At 40.3% G+C, this 24,496-nt stretch overlaps 1 protein-coding gene across 2 annotated transcripts; it reads right to left on the reverse strand.

The window, feature by feature from the left end:
• Positions 1-6,527: 6,527 nt before the first annotated feature.
• On the reverse strand, positions 6,528-24,496 carry UNC50 (unc-50 inner nuclear membrane RNA binding protein). Of its 2 annotated transcripts, none has more exons than XM_047851282.1 (6): positions 24,389-24,496; positions 22,587-22,870; positions 21,675-21,795; positions 8,506-8,645; positions 8,319-8,420; positions 6,528-6,845 (listed from the first exon to the last, which is right to left on the reverse strand). In XM_047851282.1, exons 2-6 carry the CDS (start codon positions 22,864-22,866, stop codon positions 6,709-6,711), a joined length of 780 nt encoding a protein of 259 aa, XP_047707238.1. In that variant the 5' UTR covers positions 22,867-22,870; positions 24,389-24,496; the 3' UTR covers positions 6,528-6,708. The 2 variants fall into 2 exon arrangements, with proteins under 2 accessions (XP_047707238.1, XP_047707237.1); XM_047851281.1 differs by having other exon boundaries at positions 24,287-24,427.

Here is a 24,496-nt window from a genome sequence, read left to right on the forward strand (position 1 = left end):
GAACACTACCTCTTGTGAAATCTACTGTAGATAAGATGATTGTCATTTCCACTTGGAAAGTGAACCTCCCATGGGTAATTGCATTCATTCGAACCTAAGCTGTCCTCCAATTTTAACTTGACTCAAACATTTTACAGTTACGACAGCCTGTTAATATGACTTGTACTATTTTGGTATTATACTAATACATAAGAGTTGTACATATTGTTACATTCCTTAAATTTGAGAAAAATTAATGTTAAATACATTTTATGAAGGGGGTACTTTTGAAGTTCATTTATTTTACTATTATAGACCCTCTTTTATAGATTATCAGGGATTATATATATATAAATATATAAATATACATAAAAATGTTATGGAGTTAATTTATTAGAAACATTTAAGAAGTACATATTTTTGTGCAGTAAATTTTTGAATCAATACTTTTTTTGGAAAGTTACCTTGCTTTTTTAAGTTCTTTCTATATTTTTCTTTGGAAATGCAAACATTACAAATTAATGCCATTTTTCAAATGCACTGCCATTTAAGAATGATTCTAGATTGATTTCCTAACTGAAGTACTTTTATAATCGCAGTGATTCTGAACAAAATATTTTCAAAGGCATTTGTCATTCCTTAAAGCCAAGATTTTAAAGACCAATGTCCTTCTTGAGGGTTATTTTACTATACTGTTTATGGTGTAAAAAATCAGTCTGATAAATTTTAATGTGCAGGGGTCATGCATTCAACCCAAATTATCATGGACTGAACTCATTACATTCCCTCTGATATGTAAGATGACAGATCTTTTTTCTCTTTTAATCTTTGTCTTTACTCCATGAGTTAGATGCATTATCTCTTGTCGATCCTTTTGTATCTGCACCCATTTTATGAGTTCTGACAAAATGTTTTCTAGGTAATGTTATTGTATGAGTCAAAATCACTTAATTTTAAAGAAAAATAAAATTGTAATATTGGTTTTTAGGGAGAGGTATTGTAGCAGTTGTATGTTTTTCCAAAGTGGTTTATTCTGTTGCGTTATAAACTTCTAAGTAAATTTATATCTGAAGAGTATTTATTACTCTTAAACATGTAATTCCAAATGTTATTACTACTGTAAACAAAAATACTATCAGCCTTAGCAGTCAGTGATCTTTACAAAAGTATTTTATTTTTAAAAAGTTATGAATTATCAGCATCAGTTCCCAACCAGTCTGGTGTGCCTCAGGCAGGGTGCCAGGTGGGTTACAGATGTGCAGAGACTGATCCCCCGAACTCGCAGACTAGCCAGTGGCTGAAGCCTCGGGTGGCTGGAGGTTCCACCTGGTTGCCTCTCGCCTAGAGGAGCTTCGTGTGGTTAGTGAGGATCCTGCAGCAAGAGCTTCCACACAGCCTTGTTGTCTGTACAGTGTGGCGGGTTAAAGTTGTTGGAAAACACTGAAAGGGTAGTTACTTCCATTACTCACATCTGAATCGTCGTTAGTCACTTTTCTTGATTAAAGAGGTACACTTTGCCAATAATCTTTATGTCAAAGTCTAGTTAAAAATCTTGATTGGGTTTTTAAAATTTACTCTTCGTTTTCTTTAATTAACTTTTTATTTTGTATTTCCCTGGCCGGATCCTTGCAGGCAGATTTCATTTTAAAAACTAACCTTTTGTTACAAAATTTTGGCAGCTGCTTCACATACTAAATGACTGTTGTGACAACTAAGTGTCCAGGGGGAAATTCTGGAGGTGGGTTGAGACGTCCTCGTGTTTCCCTGCTTCCACAGTAGCCCACTCTGATTTTAGAGAGAAAGCCGTGCTCTGAAAATCTAAGGAGGTGACAGTTATCACAGCTTGTCACCATTTGGTAGGACGTCTGTCTTTAGACTGACGAGCCTTACTAGCCAGCATTTCCCTGTTTCATGCTCAGTCTCCTCTCCCAGGCTTAGCTCATCGCCCCCCCCCCCACCCCCCGCCGCCCCCATTCCCAAGAATAGTTTGAACCAAATCTTACCCACCGTTCAGAAACTGTCTTGTGTATTCCTCCCCATGAATTGTTTCCAGTGCCTAGTAGCGCCTGGGACAGTGCCTGGCACGTGGGAGGTGCCCAGTCCGGGTCACCCACACTCCTCTTTCTTTTTAACTCCCTTTACCCACGTTCCTTGCCACCCTCTTACACACTCGGCTGTCGAGTTTCTGATTGTTCACAGGGCATGTGTTTGTGTGTGTACGTGTGTGCGCACACATTCTCCAACTGACCAGGCTTCAAGCTCCTGGGGACAAGTCTGTGACTCATCCTTTGCGTCTGTCCTCTGATGCAGCAGGTGCTCGGATCGTCTCATTGTTAGTCTCTCCCTTCCCCCACTTCCTCCCTAGAAGGTTAGAAACAGCCATGCTTTCCTCAGGCAAGACATCATAGTGGTAGCCCTGAAGAGTAGTTGGGACAGAGCCTTCGAGGAGGTGAAGAGTACCTGAGACTGAGGGAAGGAGGTGCTTAGCCTTGAGAGGACACGGAGCCACTTTGATGAGAACAGTGAGTGGGGAATGCGTCCAGTGGTGGGACTAATTATTAACATAGAGAAATCAAACATGGTTTGCATCTGGTGTGTAAACATAAACACATCAACTGTTAAGACTCTAGAGCTGCGCTGTCCGGTATACAGTCGTATACAGGCACATGGTATCTATTTAAATTTAAATTAATAAAACCTCAGCTCCTCAGTCACACTAGCTACAGTTCAATGCTTGTTAGACACACGTGGCTAGTGGCCCCTGCAATGGACAGCACAGACCTAGAGCCTTCCCTCATTGCAGAAAGTTCTGTTGGACAGCGCCATGTCAGGAGTGCTATTATGAACGCTTCAGAAACCAGAGTAAACCATGTCTGCTAAAAGCAGACATGCAGAATATATCACAGTGCAGATGATGGGTATGGTAGGTGAGAAGGTCGAGGACTGTTCTAGGATTCTAAGATCTAAGATTTCGCAGTTCTCGAAGTCTCCCGCGTTCTGTACGGCACACACAGTGCTGCACTGTGTAGTCAAAAAACAGTGGTTTCAGGCAGTGGGATTGAAAAGCTTTGGAAAAAGTGAATGCATATGGATTATTTAGCAGCCAGTCTGTAGACACGTACGTGTATATTAATTCAACCACCGGAGAGGTCTTCAAAAAAGGTATGGCTTCTCAGATTAGTAGTTGTACCAGCAAGGGATTAGAAGATGTCATTATTTTTAAAAAGCTTCAGCAACATTCTGAAGGCTTCTTTTAAATCTGTCATCGTAATGAAAAGGTTGTCTCCTAACAGTACTGTCCTCAAAGACAAGTTTGGTTATGTGGAAACAGCATGTTGGGAGCGATTGGTAATAGCCGTGTGTATTTGTAGTAGCCGGAAGTCTGCACGTGACCCTCAGGTACCTATAGGAGATTCTCCCCCTTTGTGTGTGGGTGGAACCCATGAATACCATCCATTAACTATGTTATACAGCAAAAGAGAGATTATCTGGGGACAGCTTACCTAATCATGTGAGCCCCTTAAAAGCAGTGTTTTCTCAGGCTGGTAGCAGAAGTCAGAGATTGACAGCAAGAGAACTCAAGGCACACGAGAAGAAATGCAAATGCCCGGAAGGAGCTGACAGAGGCCTCAGCCAACAGCCCAGGGAGTGGGTACTCCGGCTCTACAGCCACAGGAACTCAGTTAATCAACAACCTGAATGAGCCTGCAACTACAATCCCCTCCAGCAGAGGAGAACCCGGCCCACCATCACCTTGATTCCAGCCTTGTGAGACCCACTGCCGAGAACGCCAATCAAGCCCACCCTGACTTCTGGCCTGCAGACTGTGAGATAATAAATAGGTATGGTCTTCAGCTTCTGAATTCGTGATTTGTTACACAGTAGAAAATGAATATAATATTGAAAAGAGATGACAAGTCTTCATACGTGATTGCCTGTAGTTAAGTTGGATATTTCTCGATAACCACAGGGGTCAAGTCTTACACTAGCAAACTTTTACCTGGGCATCCTTTGGAGTTTCTCTCCCAGAGAATCTCAAGTAGTCCTGACTGGAAGTTTGTCGCCAAAAACATCTTAGCAGTGTATCTTAGCAGTGTTTTGTAAAGAAACTGCTAGAATGGTATTGTGCTCGTACTAGAACCAGGATCCAGTGTATACAGAATCTTTTTCCTGGAAGAGATGTTATTTTGTGCTGGTTTAGTCTGCTCTGATCCTGTCAGTATACTATTTAAGAATGATGAACAGGGGCGCCTGGGTGGCGCAGTCGGTTAAGCGTCCGACTTCAGCCAGGTCACGATCTCGCGGTCCATGAGTTCGAGCCCCGCGTCAGGCTCTGGGCTGATGGCTCAGAGCCTGGAGCCTGTTTCAGATTCTCTGTCTCCCTCTCTCTCTGCCCCTCCCCCGTTCATGCTCTGTCTCTCTCTGTCCCAAAAATAAATAAACGTTGAAAAAAAAAAAAAAAAAATTAAAAAAAAAAAAAAAAAAAAAAAAGAATGATGAACAGTGGTATTTTAAATATTAGGAGAGAGAAAAAACTTCTGCCTTTATGTAAGAGATCAGATAATCTACTCCGTACTGAAGAACTTAATTTTTTTTAAACCCACTTGTTTATTGTCTGAGCACAGATCAAATTCTGTAGGTGTCAACCAAATTTTTATACTTTGCAAATATTTTCCAAAATACCTCTCTGCTTCCAAGCCATTAATTGCTGGTGAAGCTTGTTTTCATTTTGTACATTAATTTTTGTGCTTATTTTTACTATATTGCCATACCCTTAATAGAAGAAAAGCAGAGCTAAAGGGAAGAAAATGAGATGCTGAGACTGTCAGAAGGTGAGAAATTGGAGTCATAATCATCTTAAGTGTTCTAAGGGAACTCAAATAGCCCAGCTCTTTCTTTTATAGAAAAAGAAACTTTTCCAAGCTATGTAGCATTACTTACAGTGTGTGAAATTTAGTTTGATAGCTGTACAATTTTAATAATCTTGATATATGCCATGATAACCAGTATGCTTAGTTTACTTCTTTAATGCATGTGAACATAACAATGCTGAAAAGACTACTACCACAGTATTAAAAAAAAAAAAAAGGATGTTATATATATCCCTGTCATCAGTACCTATATATAAACTCTTCTTGCCTAAAACACTCCACCTTTTTGGGCACTAACTAGATCATTTTCAAGGAAACAAAAAGGAAAGAGCTGGCACTCCCGCGCGTGTGTGTGCGCGTGCGTGTTGAGAATTTAAAAGACATTGTTTAGGAAAATAAGCTGGGAATTGAATGGAAAGCACTCTGTGCAAAGTATCCTTCCCAGTGTTGTTCACATTGCAGTAAAAATGTTAATAGTGGTGCTAAACTTGTTCCCCAAATAAGCATTGTTTGTTGTGGGGAATTTTTAATGGTATCTTGGACATTAGGAAGGCTACTTTATATATCTCTTGCTCCTCGTTGTTTTCTGATTAGTAATTAGCAAATCCCCCTGGAGTAAAAGGTTTGGTATTTTAGTTTGATTAGCATTCCATTATTTGAAATGTTCAGTGTTTGCTGGAAATTGGGTGAAAATACCTTTTGAAGACACATTCTTTGAGCCTTAAAAATGGCTGATACCGACGGTACTGTAAGATGCACTGCCAGCAGATTTGATACTTTTCATTTCAGTACAGTGATGTTTTCTAAGAAAGATTTAGAAATCAGTTGATTAAACATAACAATTATGTTTCATTTATGGAATGAAAAACTAATGTGTTTCTGAGAACGCCGGTAAGGTTATGGCTGTCTCTGGAAGCACCTGTTAGAGAAGGTGCCTGAGGAATTGCTTTTCCAGGTTGTACCAGATTTTTGTTTTCTCCTTTAATGTACATATTTTCCTTAAAATGTTTTCATTAGGTGAATGGGTAATATCTGTAGTAATATTTTAGGTACCTGTTAGATTTTTCAAGGAAGATTATTTATTTTCAAATTTGCTGCTATAATTGAAAACCTAATAACTGGTCCTGTTGACTGTGCCTTTCATCACTGTTTCTCTGTGTCACGACCGTTCATGTGTATTTGAAATAAAGAAGTTTAAGAAGAAGCCATGTTGAATTCAAGAGTTCTTCTAATAAAAATAAAATTTTTAATGAGTAGCAAATTTTATCATTAGTTTTAACATTGATTATTTACTTTTAGTTATGTGGGTTTTGGAGAGGTCTTCAAAGAAAGAAAAAAGCCTTAGTGTTAAGAGATACAGGTGTTCAGTCACATGTACACTAAGAAGAGTAGCCACCATATGCCTCTTTGATCTACTATAATTGGGGTTTCTTTTGTAGAGAAAATGTTGTAAAGGATTTTGAGTTACATTACAGGCTGAGGAGGCTTTTGAAGGTTATAGTAGGATCGTGTGGTCTACAGCAATGTTTAAAATACAGCCCATTAGCAATGGGGCCAGACTAAGTACCTTGGAACAGTGGTGAGGAGCACATGACTATCCCCATGTCCTCCAAATGGTTATTCTTTCAAAAAACAGGTGAAACTTTAGTTTAAAAAATATTTATTATAGAAATGTACATTTAATTAGTTTTAAGGAATGTACTTGACAATAGTGTTAACATACATATTTCTTCAAACTTGCAAACTTTACACCCTGAAGGTATCTACAAAGATGGTTTATTTACAAGTTTCAGGAGAAATCTCACTTCCCCAAGACTGCCTGCTGCGCAGGGAAGACAGGATAGTCTCACCACCGCTTTCATTTCACTCTGTACTTGTAGAAGGAACACAGTGTGTGCGTGAAGTTCCATCCTAGCGCTAGTGACAGGCCGTAGAGCAGAATGAGAGGTGCAAATGGATAAAGAAGAATTACCGTGTTTTTCAAAAATGGCAATGCTGGAAAAGAAACAAATCCAGATTCAATTTTTAAAAAAAGCAAATATGACTAATGAACATTCTGAAAGCTCTTATTACAACAGGTGGGGCCAAAAAGAAAGCCAAAAGATGTTTTGGATCCAGGAGATGCTGCTCTAAAGCCAGAACAGGCTACTCTCACTGTGTTGCCCCTCCTCACAGCTGTGAAGAAACCAGGACGAGGGATTATTTCAGCACAAAAGCCTAGTGAGAAGCAGATTCGGGACTTCAGACAGGTTACAAGTAAGGGACAAAACATCACAAATATTAATGAAGACGGTGGTGGATTTAAACAGGTGACTGCCTCAGAAGCCTCTAAGATAACGGAGCTATTTGAGATCTCCCAGTATACAAAGCATCACACCTCCACCTTGAGAAGGGGAGAGCTCAGCCGGTGAGCATCCGAGGCTTCAGGAAAAAGCTAAAACTCTCAGATATAAAATCTGTCCCCAGATATCCATGTTTCCTTTTGCTCAGTAGTTATTTAGTGGGTCCCTACCACATGCATCCCAACCTGAACATCTCTCCTCTAGGAAGCCCCCAAAGTGAAACTGAGCCATACACAACTAAATTGGAGGGAGTTGCCAAGAGTGAGCAAATATCCATTTAGAGAAACCACAATGTTGCAGTATGCTAATCACAATTTAAAACTTTCTCAAAATGTGAAAATTTATTACAAATATAACATGTCACAAACCTGTCCCTTGGATTGGAGAAAGGACTCCCCATGCCCAGAACAAGCTGTTACAATCTGAGGGGGTTATGTGGTCCCTGGCAAAGCGGCCTATGGGGGTGGGGTAGGAAGGGCCAGAGGAGCCAGTCGTACATGAGCACCAGGGGTATTTACAGTAAGGTCCCAATCACTCAGAGTGACGAGAAAGGAAGAACTGAGTAAATTTCTCATTCACACTAAGAAAAATAAGCTTCTAGCAGGATCTAAGAGTAAATTTGCAAACACATCCTCCAATCAGTAGAGGTTGGGCCTGATCTGTGACCATCTGCAGAACCATAAAGTGATCGTATAACCAAAGTGAGGCAAAGGTTTTTTAACACCTTGAAAGGCCTGTAAAGGTTTCTATACCTCAGGGGCATCCCTGAGACCCAGCCCGTGCCTCACTCTAACCGGCAGCCGGGACCAAGAAACAGAAAGCCAGGGAGAAAAGGAAACGGGTCGTGTGTTTCTGCAAGTAACTTGGGAGATATTGAATATGGTTTAACGTGGTTCCTCAGAATTACAAAATCTGTTATAGAGCGGCTGTGCCACTTTGCAGCTGCAAGGCCATGGGGAAAGTTACTCAATTTCTGTGGCCTCATCTGAAAAATGGGGTTAAGTAAATCTAACTGTGAAGATTAAATGAGGCAATGCATATAAAAGTAAGCAATTGTGTTACTATTGCAGCAACTTTCCCTTCTCCCAGTTATGTTTTCAGTCAACCAAAACGATTTGTGACTTACCACTGTATCCTAGGAAGGTTACATAAATATAATAGCCAACTGCCACCAACCATAAGGTATTTCCAACTAAATATCCGATAAAGGTGTCTGTCAGGATAACATCTGTGAAAGAGATGCATACATTGAATCTCTTCAGTACATACAGTGATGACTTTTCACGATCATTTGAGAAGCACCTGCTACTTACGGTTGATGAAGAAAAGCTGGATAAAGTGCAGAATGACTAGGAGAGGATAAAAAGCATTCAGATGCACGTCGAAGGCATAGCCCCACTCCACATCATAGTCTCTGCTCTGCCGTTTCACTAAATACTTGTTAGAGATAAACCTAAAGAGCAAAGTTAAAATTTCACGATACAATAAAGTTAATTCCATAAATATTTACTGACTACCTTCTGTGTACCAAGCATTATTCCAGATACTGGAGATAAAGTAGTGAACAAAACACACAAATCTCTGCCTTTGATCTAGTTAAGAGTCGTCAGATGGCATTATGCAGAAAAATCAAGCAATAAAGAAGGATAGAAAATAGTTGAAATGTGATATTGAGTAGGATAGTCCTAAGAAGGTAATATCTGGGTCAAGACCAAGGGCAAGGAGGGAATTACCTGGGGTAGAGCATTCCAGGCAGAGGGGAGTCCGAACACAGAGGTGGAGGAGGTGGAGGACAGAGGAGGTGGCAGGGTACCTGGCCTGTGTGAGGCGTGGATGAGGAGACGAGTGTGCCTGGAACAAGCGAGAAGAGTAGTAGGAAATGAAGCAGGGAGCCAGGTGGTATGAAGCCTATGACCACTTTAAGACCTTTGGCTTTTACTCTTGATGAAATAAGAAGTCACTGGAGTTCTCAGAAGAGTGTCTGACTCGCTGTTTGGACGGGGTTCCTCTGACTGCCGATCTGAGAATAGACTCCAGAGACAAGAGGGGAAACAGACCAGCTGGGAGGCTACTGCAAGTGAGAGATGAGCAGGGGTGATAGCAGAGGAGATGGTGACATGCAGGAAATGCTACACCGGAGGGCAGAGCCAGGAGGATGTGTTTACTGCATGTAGAGTAAGATAAAAAATGAGCAGTCGAGGATGACTGATTTTTGCCTGAAACAAATGGAAGATTAAGTTGCCATTAACTACAGGGGGGTGACTGCAGAAAGAGTGGTCTGGGGCAGTGCAGGAGTTTGGATTTGGGCCTGTTATGCTGAAGATACCTATTAACATGAAGAAGTCTATGAAATCTAGAATTTAAGGAGGTCGGAAATGGAGATACTCATCCATGTATAGATATTGAAAGGCATGGGCCTCAATGACACCCTCCCCAAAGAAAGAATGTAGATATAGAATAGGTGCAAGGCCTAACACCCAAAAGGTCACCCCTCTATTAAAAGGTCCAGAAATCCGGAGGAACCAGGAAGGAAAAAGCGGCCAGTGACAGATCTAGCCGTAAGAACAACTGTCAGTGGTTCCACAGCATGGCCGATGAGTTCGGTTAAATGAGGAGTAACTGAAAAGTAAAATGCCCAGCTAATAGAAAATTAGACCTTCGAAGGAAAATAACAAAGAGGATCATCTGTTTTATAAACACAACTGCAGAGACTCAGTGGACTTTTATGTGTGTGGTTTCATTTCAAGGGTAAAGAAAATGCTATGCCTACTGTGGAAATAAAAAGAAAAACTAAGAGGTATATAATACTAATAAAACAGTCCTGTACATGGTTATCTGAAAATATCAATACAACTTTGAACAAACTCTAACTTACCAACACGTCTTCCATTTTAGCTAAGAACACGGGCCATTATAATAAACAGAATAAGGGACGCCTGGGTGGCTCAGTCTGTTTAAGCACCTGACTTCGCCTCAGGTCATGATCTCACAGTTCATGAGTTCGAGCCCTGCGTTGGGCTCTGTGCTGACAGCTCGGAGCCTGCTTTGGATTCTATGTGTCTCTCTCTCTCTCTCTCTCTCTCTCTCTGCTCCTCCCCTGCTCATGCTCTGTTTTTCTCTCTCAAAAATAAATAAACATTAAAAAAATTAAAAAAAAAAAACAAAAAAAAACAACAGAATAACCATCCAGCTCACTACCTGAAAGCTCCCACGCATTCTGTGATCCTCCTGCTGCTCCTACCCCTCTGCTTATTTCTTACATGAGCGCCTTCTGGGCTTCTGTCCCCAGTCTTATCTCTAGAACACAGACATTCCTTCTGAGAGAGCTCAGACATCTGTGGTTTCCACCTCCCACCTCTGCATTAATGATGCCAGCCATGTCCTCATCTTGGCCCAGACTGTAGTAGGTTCGGAGTCCCCCACCCCAGTGTCTACTGTACCTTTATCTCCAGTAAAATCCTCAAGCCACCCGAACTCAACATGCCCAACATGGACATGGACATCCTCATCCGTCACTTCTGAGCCAAAAATCTTGCAGGCTCTCTTCCAGGAGGCCTCTGCCTCCTCCCCACTTTTCCCTCCTCTCACCATACCTGATTACCACAGGATGCTCTCTGATTCATCTCTCTCTCCTTTCTTCCTGAGTTCCCTACACTATCTGGGCCTGCTCTACATTTGTGCCCCCACAGTCAAATCCAGCCTTGCCACTCTTCTTCAGCTCCTTCACAGCCACAGAAGAGGTTTTTCCTAAATCTTTACCATAAAGCCTCCAAGTTCCCCACCTCTCTCCACTCCCCAACCAACACATGCAAGCTATGAGATAAAGTCCAATTCTTTCTTCTGAACGGCACTGAAGGCCACATACCTTCCTGAACTGGTGAGTGTCACCCTGTGCTACCAGACCCAGCATGCTGTTCCTCATTTCTGGGCCTGGGCCTCTGGTACCAGGAATCAATGATCCCATCTCCCCCAAACACCTCCTCCTGCTGGTTCCTATGGCGCCTCTGGGAGTACAGCAACCACGTGTCATCACTCATATTTCTAACACCATTCACAACAGTGTAAGCTTTCAAAAATATAGAGTCCTTTTCTATGTAACCGAAACTGTAATATGGACTCATAGTAAAGGTGCTGAACTCCAGGATGACTTGGCTTCTGTGGCCCTCCAGAGTCCATGTTTGCTACAAACGATTCCTTTCAAGGCCTTATTTATTGGAATTGTTTCATATACCATGTTTTTCATGAGTATTTTCATAATGAATGCATGACTTACATTAGTTAGTATTATTTTTAAGCCAGATTTTAGAATTCTAAATTGATGACATAGGGTCCTGACTACCAAGCACATACAAAACCTGTACTAGTCAGAAGTTACAAATGAAAACACATTCGTAGCATCAGAGGTTACAGTCTTAGGATTTTGTTTAAAACTCTGTTTAAAATTGCTAGGTACTTTTCATACCACAATCTTTTCAAATAAAATTAGATAACTAACTCCATTTTACAAAAGAGGAGACTGGGACTAACTTAACGTAAATGAGCTGGCATTTGAACCTAAGCCCATCTGTGACTAAAATTTCCATAGTGTTTCCTCTGATACACATGACCACAACCTCTACTCAACCGCTGGCCCTCTGTGAACTCACTCGACACATCCATTCCCCTTATCTGGCATGCCAACCACAGAGGAGCCTGTATCTCTGAGAAAACGGAAACACCAAATGCTGGATTTCTACACTTACACCAGTACACTACCGCTGTTAAACCAAACCCAGAAGTCAGACTGCATGCCTGTTCAGTAAAACCTGTGTGTGTATGAGCAAGAAGGCACCAAAAGCTTAACAAATCCTTTTTCAAATGTATTTCATTTATGTCAGATATTCAGAGTAAGATTCCATGAAATCATCCTCTATAGCTTAAACATCTAGAAATGACCCACTGACAAATGTAGGAGGAAATTGTGCCATCATCCACACAACCTAAGCAGAACTGGCTAACTGCATATTTTTGCAAAACCAGGGACTTTGTTAATATGAGATAATCATGATTTCAGTTCACTTATTTGCTGCACTTTGACAATACAGACCATCCCTTAGAGTATTTTCTGATACAAACATTGACATAGGAGGGCAAGTTATAATCATCTTGACAGTCAAAACAGATGCTTTCAAGAGACAAGGTCCAGATAGTGATGGAGGAAGACCCTGAACTCCCTCCCCTCCACAGACACACCAAATCTATACCAACATATGGACTAATTCCTTTGAGAAAAAAAAACTGAGGGCTGACAACAGTTTCTGCACAACAAAGGAGAGAAGGACCAGACAGAGACACAGTAACAGGCACCCACCCCTGATGCTGCCAGCTACAGTGTGGAGGGACAGAGCCACAGAACCAGGAACAGATTCCACAGCTGCAGGGCATAGAAAAAAAAGCCTCAGTTTAAAAGGGCCACCTGAATTTAAAGGAACCGGCCCTTGAGCATCTGCCAAACAGCTGGAATCTCAGGAATGGGTCTCCAGTGGTCTGAGAGCTGGCAAGTGCCACTGTTGATGTCTCCTCCCTCCCCCAAAGCCAACACTGACAGCACAGATAGCTGGCCGGCCACTTCAGGGAACCCTGAGACCCTAGCCTACACCAGCCCAAGCCCCACTGAGGCACACACAAAAAGCAGTGGTTTAAAAGACAACCAGAATATTAAAAAAACCTAACCCTCTGCCTAATGGCCAAGGCCTGTGGGAACATATTCTGTGGCCAAATGGGCTGGTGAGTGCCACCATTTATGTCCCCCCACCTCACCTGATCACTCTGACTGGAACAGGGTATGATGTCCTAACTGGCCAGCACTTCAGTAAACCCCACACACCTAGCCCACACTCACTGCAGCTCCAATTCTACCAGGGCTCCCGCTGTGCACAGTGCCCCGGGAGTCCCCCCCCGCCAGCCTGAGCCCATTTCGACTCCACTGTCCCACCAGGGCACCCCGGGCCCACACCCACTTCAGCTTCAGATTTCCCACCGGGGTGCACCCCATGTACAACAGAGGGCCTACCCCAGAGCCCCTACCCCAGCCCAGGCCCACTACAGCTCCGGCCAGCCAAAGTCAGCAGGCATACACAGTGTATGTGGGACATTCCTACATGAATCCAATCCTTCAACACTAGAAGTAGCTGTTCTGCCTAATTCACAGACACAAATACCTAAACTAAAACAAAATAAGGAGGCAGCGGAATATACTCCAAGTGAAAGAACGAGATTAACAATCTACCTAATAGTTCAAAGTAATGGTCAAAAACATACTCACCAGACTTGAAACGAGAGAGGTTTGATGAACCTAGTGAGAACTTCAACAGAGAGAAAATATAAAAGAGAACCAGTCAGAGTTGAAGAATGTAGTAACTGAAATGAAAACTACACTAGAGAGAAACAGCAGATTAAAGGACGCAGAAGAATGGAAGAGTGATCTGGAAGGCAGGAAATGGAAAGCAACCAAGGTGAACAACAAAAAGAAAAATTAAAAACAAAAATAAGGATAGATTAAGGGATCTTTGGGACAATATCAAGCATATTAACATTTGCATTATATGAATCCCAGAAGGAAAAGAGAAAGGGCAGCAAATGTACCTGAAAAAATAATAGCTGAAAACTTCCCTAACCAGGGGAAGGAAACCAACATCCAGGTCCAGGAGCAGAGAGAGCCCTAAACAAGATCAACCCAAGAAGGCTCATACCATTGCAACTAATAATTAATATGTCAAAGATTAAAGATAAAGACAGAATCTTAATGCAGCTAGGGTAAAACAACTATTTATGTACAAAAGAAGCACAATAAGGCTATCAGCTGATTTTTCAGCAGAAACTTGCAGGCTAGAAGGGAATGACAGGCTATATTCACAGTGCTGAAAGAAAAGAAACTACGACCAAGAATACTCAACCCAGCAAGGTAAACATTCAGAATTGGAGGCGACATTAAGAGTTTTCCAGATAAACAGAACCTAAAGGAGTTCACCACCACAAAACTGGCCTTGAAATGTTAGAGGGAGCTCTTTAAGCAAGGGGGAAAAGGCCATAAACAGAAAAATGTGAAAGCCAAAATTTCACAAGTAAAAGCAAACATACAATAAAGGTAGTAGATTAATCACTTTATAAAGCCAGTATGAAGCTTAAAAGACAAGTAGTAAAACCAATTACATCTAAAAATTAGTTAAAAGACTTAACAAAAACAAAAGGTGTAAAATATGACATAAAATATGTAGGGGACATAAAAATATAGTGCTTTTAGAATGTGTTCCAAGTTAAGTGACCATCAACTTTAAGTAGAGACTGCAATATACACAGAATGTTAACATATGTACCTTATGGTAACCACAAACCAAAACCTTTAACAGATATACAAAAAATAGAGAAAAAAATCCAGCACAACGCTAAAGAATGTCATCAACTATAAGGAAGACAGCAAGAGAAGAAAGAACTACAAAGCCACCCAGAAAACTAGCAAGATTGGAATAAGTCCATACCTATCAGTAACTATTTTCAATGTAAATGGTCTAAATGCTCCAATCAAAACTCACAGGGTGTACTGAAGTCCTAGCCACAGCAAATAATAAAAAGAAATAAAAGGCATCCAAATTGGTAAGGAAGAAGTAAAACTTTCTCTGTTTGCAGATGGCTTGATATTATATATAGAAAACCTGAAAGACTCCACCAAAAAAATTCTAGAACTGAAACGTGAATTCAGTAAAGTTGCAGGATACAAAATCAGTGTACAGAAAACTGTTGCATTTCTATACACCAACAATGAAGCAGCAGAAAGAAAAATTAGGAAAACCCATCTGCAGTTGCACCCAAAATAATAAGATACCTAGGAATCAACCTAACCAAAGAGGTGGAAAATCTGTACTCTGAAGACTATAAACATTGATAAAAGAAGATGGAAAAGATTGATAAAAGAAATAGAAAGATATTCCATTCTCATGGATTGGAAGAACAAATGCTGTTAAAATATTCATGCCACTCAAAGCAATCAACACATTTAATGCAATCCCTGTCAAAACAGCAACAGCATTCTTCACAGAACTAGAACAAATAATCCTAAAATGTGTATGGAGCCACAAGAGACCCTGAATAGCTAAAGCAATCTTGAAAAAGAAAAACAAAACTGGAGGTATCACAACTCTAGATTTCAAGTTATATTACAAAGCTGTAGTGATCAAAACAGTATGGTACTGGCACAAAAATAGACACATAGATCAATGGACCAGAATAGAAAACCCAGCAATGAATCCACAACTGTACGGTCAGTCTTCAACAAAGCAGGAAGGAATATCCAGTGGCAACAAGACGGTCTCTTCAACAAATGGTATTGGGAAAACTGGACCGCTACATGTAAAAGAATGAAACTAGACCACTTTCTTAACACTCTACATGAAAATAAATTCAAAATGGATTAAAGACCTAAATGTGAGACCTGAGGTTTCACTAGAAACCTAAAACTCCTAGAAGAGAACAGAGGCAGTAACAGCAGTAACTTCTTTGACATTGGCTGTAGCAACTTCTTTCTAGATATGTCTCCTGAGGCAAGGGAAACAGAAGCAAAAATAAACTATTGAGACTTTATCAAAATGAAAAGCTTCTGCAGAGTGAAAGAAAGAATCAACAAAACTAAAAGGCAACCTACTGAATGGGAAATATTTGCAAATAACCTATATGATAAAGGATTAGTACCCAAAATATATAAAGAACTTATACAACACCCAAAAAACAGTCCAATTAAAAAATAGGCAGAAGACATGAACAGGCATTTTTCCAAAGACAAAGAGATGGCCAATAGACACATGAAAAGATGCTCAACACCACTAATCGTTAGGGAACTGCAAATCAAAAGTACAATGAGATATCACCTCACACCTGTCAGAATGGCTAAAATCAACAACCTAAGAAACAAGAGATGTGGGCAAGGATACGGAGAAAGGAACCCTTGTGCACTGTTGGTGGGAAACCAATCTGGTGTAGCCACTCTGGATAACAGTATGGAGATTCCTTCAAAAGTTAAAAATAGAACTTCCCAAGGGAAGCCTGTTTGGCTCAGTCAGCTAAGCATCCGACTTGATTTTGGCTCAAATCATGATCTCAGGGTTCGTGGGTTTGAGCCCTGCATCGAGCTCTGCACTTAGCATGGAGCCTGCTTGGAATTCTCTTTCTGCCCCTCCCCTGCTCGCTCGCTTGCTCTCTCTCTCTCTCTCTCTCTCTCTCTCAAAAATATATAAAAACTTAAAAAAAAATAGAACTACCCTATGATCCAGCAATCAACTACTGGGTATTTACCCAAAGAATACAAGAATGCTAATTCAAAGGGATACATGCGCACCCCTATGTTTATAGCAGCATTATTTCCAATAGCCAAGATACAGAAACAGCCCAAGTATCCACAGGTTAATGAATGGATAAAGATGTGGTGTGCGTGTGCATGCATGGGTGTACACACACACACACACACAGGAATATTATTCAGCCATAAAAAAGGATGAAATGTTGTCATTTGCAACCATATGGATGGAGCTAGAGAGTATAATGCTAAGCAAAACAGGTCAGAGAAAGACAACATATAATTTCACTCATACGTGGAATTTATGAAACAAAACAAAGGAAAAAAGAGTGAGAGACAAATTAAGAAACAGACTCTTAATTATAGAGAACAAACTGATGATTACCAGAGGGGAGATGGGTGGGGGAATGGATTAAATGGGTGATGGGGATTAAGGCGTGCACTTGTGATGAGCACAGGGTAATGTATGGAAGTGTTGAATTACTATATTGTACACCTGAAACCAATGTAACATTGTATGTTAACTATCAGAAATTAAAATAAAAACTTAAAAAAAAAGACATAAGGTGACTGAATGGGTAAGAAAACAAGACCCAGCTGAATGTTGCCAACAAGACTCATTTCAGACCTAAAGACACATACAGACTAAAAATGAAGGGATAGAAAAAGATACTCCATGCAAATGGAAGCTGAAAAAAAAAAAAAAGCCTGGGTAGCAATACTTCTATCACACAAAATATGCTTTAAAACAAAGACTGTCAGGGCACCTGGGTGGCTCAGTCGGTTAAGTGTCTGACTTCAGCTCAGGTCATGATCTCACAGTTTGTGGGTTCGAGCCCTGCTTCGGGCTCTGTGCTGACAGCTCAGAGCCTGGACTCTGCTTCAGATTCTGTGTCTCCCTCTCACTCTGCTCCTCCCCCACTCACGCTCTGTCTCTCTCTCTCAAAAGTAAATAAACATTTAAAAAAATTTTTTAAAAAAAGACTAAGAGAACAAAAAAGGTATTACATAATGATAAATGGTTCCATCCAACAAGATATAACAACTGTAAATATTTATGCATACAACATATGAACACCCAAATACACAAAGCAAATACTAACAGATAAAAAGAAACTGACAGTTATATAAAATAGAGGACTTTAATACCCCCCTTACATCAATGCATAGATCACCCAGACAGAAAATCAATAAGGAAGGAGTGGCTGTCAACAACATATCAGACCAGATGGACTTAACACATATACATAGAATAGGGTGCCTGGGTGGTTCAGTAAGTTGAGCATCCAACTCTTGGTTTCAGCTCAGGTCATGATCCCAGGGCTATGGGATCAAGCCCTGCATTGGGCTCCCTGCTGAGCAGTGGAGCCTGCTTGAGATATTCATTCTCTCATTCTCTCTCTCTCTCTCTCTCTCCCCATCTCTCCCTCTCATCCTCCACTCATGCTCTAAAATAAAATTTTAAAAAGTTAAAAAAAACACATATATACAGAATACTCCATCCAAAAACAGTAGAACACACAATCTTTTCAAGTGCATAGGAAACATTCTCCAGGACATATCATATTTTAGGCCATAAAACAAACCTCAATAAATTTAAGAAGCCTGAAATCATATCAAGATCTTTTCTAATCACATAGCACGAAACTAGAAATCAGTTATAAGAAAAAAATGGAAAAAACACAAACATGTGAAGCCTAAATGACATGCTATTAAAACAATGGGTCAACAACAAAAAACAAAGAGGAAATAATAAAATACCTTGAGATGAATGAAAGTGGAAACACAACATCCCAAGAATCTTTGGGGCACAGCAAGAGCAGTTCTAAGAATGAAGTTCTAGCAAGAATACCTCAGGAAAAAACAAAAATTTCAAACAATCTAACTTTACATCTAAAGAAATGAGAAAAGAACAAACAAAGCCTGAAGATAATGGAAGGAAGTAATAAAAATCAGAGTAGAAATAAATGAAATAGGAACTAAAACACAATAGAAAAGATCAATGAAACCAAGAGCTGGTTCTTTGAAAAGATAAACAAAATTCATAAACCTTCAGCCAGAGTCATCAAGAAAATGAAACAATTCAAATAAGTAAAATCAGAAATGCAAAGAGGTAACAACTCACACTACAGAAATACAAAGGTTTATAAGAGACTACTATGAAAAATTATATGCCAACAAATTAGACAAGTAAGAAGAAATGGATAAATTCTTAGAAAAATACAATCATCCAAACTGAATCAGGAAGAAATAGAAAATGTGAATAGATGTATTATTATAAGTAATGAAACTGAATCAGTAATCAAAATCTTCCCCCAAAACAAAAGTCTAGGACCAGATGATTTCACAGGTGAATTCTACCAAACACTTAAAGAAGAGTTAATACCTATTCTTCTCAAACTATTGCAAAAAATAGAAGAGGAAGGAAAATTTTCAAATCAGTTCTATCAGGCCAGTATTACCCAGGTACCAAAGCCAGACAAAGACATTACAAAAAAGGGAAACTGTAGACCAATATCCCTGATGAACATAGATCCAAAAATACTCAACAAAATATTAGCAAACCAAATTCATCAATACATTATAAGGATATTTCACTTCAACAAATGGGATTTATTCCAGGGATGCAAGGATGGTTCAATATCTGCAAATCAATGTGGTACACATTAACAAAATGGAGGCTAAAAATCATATAATCATCTCAATAGATACAGAAAAAGCATCTAACAAAATTCAACATTCATTCATGATAAAAATTCTCAACAAAATGGGTTTAGAGGGAATGTACCTAACCTAATGAAGGCCATATATGATAAACCCACAGCTAATATCATGCTCAATGGTGAAAGGCTGAAAGCTTTTCCTCTAAGATCAGGAACAAAACAAGAATGTCCACTCTTGTCACTTTTATTCAACATAGTACTGGAAGTCGTAGCCGTGGCAATCAAGGAATCAGACAAGAAAAAGGAATAATAGGCATCCAAATTGGTAACGAAAAGTAAAACTGTCACTCTTTGTTGATGACATGACCCTATATAGAGAAAACCTGAAAGACTCCACCAAAAAACTATTAGAACTAATCAATGAATTCAGTGAAGTTGCAGGACACGAAATTAATATGTAGAAATCTGTATTTCAATAATGAAGTAGCAGAAAGAGAAACTAAGAAAACAATCCCATTTATGACTGTATCAAAAAATTCCTAAGAATAAATTTAACCAAGGAGATAAAAGACATCTACTCTAAAAACTGTATGACACTGATGAAAGAAACTGAAGAGGACACAACAAATGCAAAGATATTCCATTTTCATGGACTGAAGAACCAATATTGTTAAAATGTCCATACTATCCAAAGCCATCTACAGATTCAATACAATCTCTATCAAAATGCCAGCAATATTTTTCAGAGAACTAGAACAAAGAATTCTAAAATTTGTATAGAACCACAAGAGACCCCAAATAGCCGAAGCAACCTTGAGAAAGAAAAACAAAGCTGGAGATACTACAATCCAGGTATCAATATATACTACAAAGCTATAGTAATCAAAATAGTATGGTACTGGCACAAAAAAGGACAGACCAATGGAAGTGGATACAGAGCCAAGAAATAAACTCACACTTATGTGGCCAATTAACCTATAACAAAGGAGGCAAGAATATACAATGAGGAAGACAGTCTCTTCAATAAATGGTGTTGGAAAAAGTGGACAGTTACATGCAAAGGAATGAAACTGGACCACTTTCTTACACCATACACAAAAATAAATTCAAAATGGATTAAAGACCTAGTCATGAGACATGAAACCATAAAGCCCCTAAAAGAAAACATAAGCATTAATCTCTTGGACATTGGTCTCAGCAACATTTTTATGGATCTGTCTCCTCAGACAAGGGAAACAAAAGCAAAAATAAACTATTGGGACTACACCAAAATTAAAAGCTTTTGCATATCAAAGGAAACCATGAACAAAATAAAAGGCAATCAAGTAAATGGGAGAAGATATTTGCAAATGATATATCTGATAGGGGGTTAGTATCCAAAATATATAAAGAACTTATACAACTCAACACCAAAAAAAATCCAATTAAAAAGTGGGCAGAGGACCTGATCATTTTTCCAAAGAAGAAATACAAATGGCCAATAAAATATGAAAAGTTGCTCAATATCACTCATCATCAGGGAAATGCAAATCAAAACCACAATGAGATATCACCTTACACCTGTCAGAATGGCTAGTATCAAAAATATAAGAAATAACCAGTGTTGGCAAGGATGTGCAGAAAAGGGAACCCTTATGTACTGCCAGTAGGAATGTAATCTGGAGCTACCACTGTGGAAAACAGTATAGAGGCTTATCAAAAAATTACAAACAGAAATACCATATGATCCAGCAATACCAATACTGGGTATTTAGCCAAAGAAAATGAAAACACTAATTTGAAAAGTTATATGCACACAAATATCTATTGCAGGATTATTTACAACAGTCAAGATACGGAAGCAACCTGAGGGTCCATCAATAGTTGAATGGATAAAGAAGATATGTGGTGTATAAATATATACATACACACAGACACACAAACACGCACACATTCTGAAATATTACTCGGTCATAAAAAAAGAATGAGATCTTGCCATTAGTGACAACACAGATGGACCTAGAGGAATGTGAAATAAGTCAGAAAAGACAAATACGGTATGATTTCACGAACATGTGGAAACTAAGAAACAAAATGAACAAAAAGCAGAAACAGATTCACAAATACAGAGAACTAGTAGAAGAGATGGAGTTGAGGGGATGGGTGGTGTAAGTGGAGGGGATTAAGAGGTACAAACTTCCAGTTATAAAATAAATCAGACACGAAGATAAAAAATACAGCATAAGGAATGCCATCAGTAATATTGTAACAACACTGCATGGTGACAGACACTACACTTAGCACTTCACAATGTATGTAATTATCAAATCACTGCGTTGTACACCTGAAATTATTGTAACACCGTATGTCAACTATCCATCAATAGTAAAAAAATGTTTAATTCATGCTTTCAATTCATCTATCTCATTTCAATTTACATCAGCTACTTTATCTCTAAAGGAAGCAAATGTAGGCTCTACAGCAGTACTTGAAAAACTAATATTATGGTACTTACCACATTAAAGTTGATATGAGAAGACCAACGCCTACACAATCTATGAATACAACCCAAAGGAGAAGCTTTATTGTCTCAAAAAATCCCATGTCCAGAACAAAGCCAAATCCTATGGTGGACACTGAAACAAAGATTTACATAATAAATTCAGGTACTCTGCTAAGTTCTGGGGGGTGTGGGGCACAATCCCTGCCCTCCAGATGCCCACACGTGTGGTGGAGGAGACAGTCATGTAAACAAAACCCCAAAGACGTGTTATACGTATATATAACTAACAGAGAAATGCACACTACCCTGGAACACAGAATGGCTACTGAGGTATCTGAAGTTTACTGTGGAGGCCACCGTCTATGGTTCACCAGAGTGGTCCCAACATTTAAAACACCACTAGTTCTGGAAAGGCACTCACATATTTAAGTCCAGGTAAAGGTGAAAAAGATCTTACATGTTTACATCTAACACCCTAAAGGTGGTTAGGACTCTCACACTACCTTATCGGAGAACTTAAAAGTAGTTTCTCAAGTTCACATTGGTATTTTAGAGCTCTCACTCTGGATTTTGCCTGTGGAATGCAATTTCCAGTCTTGATATTCCTTTTCACAGAAAGTTTGCATTTGGTATCAATTTTTTACCATAGTAGTGGTAAATAAAGACACGGAGTGACTCTGTCCTCTTCCTTTCAAAGTTCAAGGGAACAATTTACTCTGGCATCTGCTTGGGACCGTTAGAACCAGAAAGAATAGAACATTCTTTCTTGTGAGATTTTTGAGGCTTCAGAAAGGAAGAAATAGATTCAAATATCCCAAATTCTGACCCACAATATGTTTATAACAAAAGATCCTGCAAATGACAAATTCAATCTAAAACACTCAATTTGTTCTTCAACCCTCTTATAGAGAAACTAACACTTACCACAGAGCCAAATACTTAACAGGACCAAGAAAGCAGGGTCATCTCTGGCCCACTGATCCTTTGTCTGCTTTCGATAATGAAAATTTCTATAAACTCTCTGTGGGGAAGTAAACAGGTAGAGCATCTGCCATGCAGCAAACTCAAAGTCCATCTGCCGAAAACGAAAAAGTCTTCTCAGGTATTTGTAGCGTTTTGCTCCAGCTGTGTGTCTTGCTGCATCCCTGGTATTCAACACTCCATTCCCCTGCACTGGGGAATTCACTGAAGTACTTGGTAACATCTTCCTAGATGGAAGAAAAAAAAATCTTTTACGTGTAATTTTAAGAACCTATCGGCTACCAACACCCCTCTTCTGAGATATTTAGGAGGGATGGTATCTTACATTTCCATCCCAATCCTTGATAACAGTCAGGGGTCAAAAGCTAATGGAGATGGTTCTGAGGTTTGTATGGGGGCTCAAGAACTCATCACTGCTCTTCAGGCAAGGGCAGCAGCACACCCTTCTGAACCGTCATAGCACTTATAACAGGGTCAGTATGTTTCCCACACTTCACCTCTCTCAATAATCAGGCAGCCCACCCAGGTAACTACTGCTAACGAGGAGAGAGGGAGGGAGGAGGCAGGAAGAAGAGAGGTAAGGAGACAGAGGGCACCGGCAGAAGGGGAGAGAAAAAAAGCACTAGGAGGTAAAATGACCCCCTCATGAGCACAGATATAGCTATGGGTGCAAAATCCTGTGCCTTTTTAAAATAAATAAATATATATATATATATATATATATATATACACACACACACACACACACACACATATATATATATACACATACACATACATAGAAAGAGAGAGAGAGAGAGAGAATTCCCAGAAGGCTCCGTGCTGTAAGCAGGGAGCCTGGGGCTCGAACCCATGAACCCTGAGATCACGACCCAAGCGGAAATCAAGAGTGGCCCGCCTTAAACCAACTGAGCCACCCAGGCGCCCCCAAAATCCTGTGCTCTTAATCATCAAGTCTCTAAGGGAAGAGGTTTTTTGGTTTTTTGGGGTTTTTTTTTTGTTTGTTTTTTTAACAGCCAATTAGAAACGTTATCGACAAGGTAAAAATAAATGGCCTATTCACACAGGTCCATCAGTGCAAGACCATCAAGCAATTCTCACTAGAAGTGACATAAAAACAAAACTCAAGTCCACAATGTTTTACTCCCTGAAATAGTTCAGCAGAGGGAATGGCAGCGGTTGGAATCAGTCCAGAAGCCCGGTGAGCGCAGGTCACCGTCCAGCCCCCATGTCCAGGCAGCCCAGTTCCCCGCTCCACTCCCCAAGCCCCCCAGACGCCAGCAGCGCCTCGCGGGGCCCAGGTGTTCACGTCAGCCTGGTGCTGCGGGCAGGGTTGCCATATTTAACAAATAAAAACACAGGACGCCCAGTTACATTTGGATCTCAGATACAGGTATAGTTTTTAGCATAAGCATGTCCGAAACATTGTGTCGGACATACACTAAAACGTCGTCCGTGGTTTATGTGAAATTCAAGTGTAATTGGGCGTCCTTAATTGTTTCTGACAACTCTACCGCAGGCCGAGCAGCCGGACCCGGGTATGGCCACTCCAGAGCCGAGGGACATCGGGCCGTGAGGTGCGGGAGAAAAAGACACCTAGCGAGCCCGAGCCGCGCCCCGGCAGAGCGGTCTTCAAGCCTCACCTGGAGCCCCGCTGCGGCCTCCAAGGGGTCCAAGCTAGCCCTCCACCTCCGCCCCGCAGCCCAACCCCGCAGCCCAGCCCAGCACCCGCCGGCGCGACTTCCCTTCCCGCAATGTAGCCGGCGCTGGGGGCCCGACGCGTCACTTGCGCCCACTTCCGCCGCGCCCGCGGCCTCTCGCGCCCCGTAGTTTTCCGGGGGCCAGTCGGAAGT

The sequence above is a fragment of the Prionailurus viverrinus genome, chromosome A3 (assembly GCF_022837055.1).
Source record: "Prionailurus viverrinus isolate Anna chromosome A3, UM_Priviv_1.0, whole genome shotgun sequence".
NCBI lineage: Eukaryota > Metazoa > Chordata > Mammalia > Carnivora > Felidae > Prionailurus > Prionailurus viverrinus.

Bases quoted from the DNA above. Each gene is read 5' to 3' on its own strand.
- UNC50 (XM_047851282.1), bottom strand. From the start codon at position 22,866: ATGTTACCAAGTACTTCAGTGAATTCCCCAGTGCAGGGGAATGGAGTG. The intron at 8,646-21,674 runs GTAAGTACCATA...TTTGCTCTTTAG, and splicing joins CTCATATCAACTTTAATGTG to GTTTATCTCTAACAAGTATT. The intron at 6,846-8,318 runs GTAAGTCACAAA...TTTCTTTTCCAG, and splicing joins AACCTTCCTAGGATACAGTG to CATTGCCATTTTTGAAAAAC.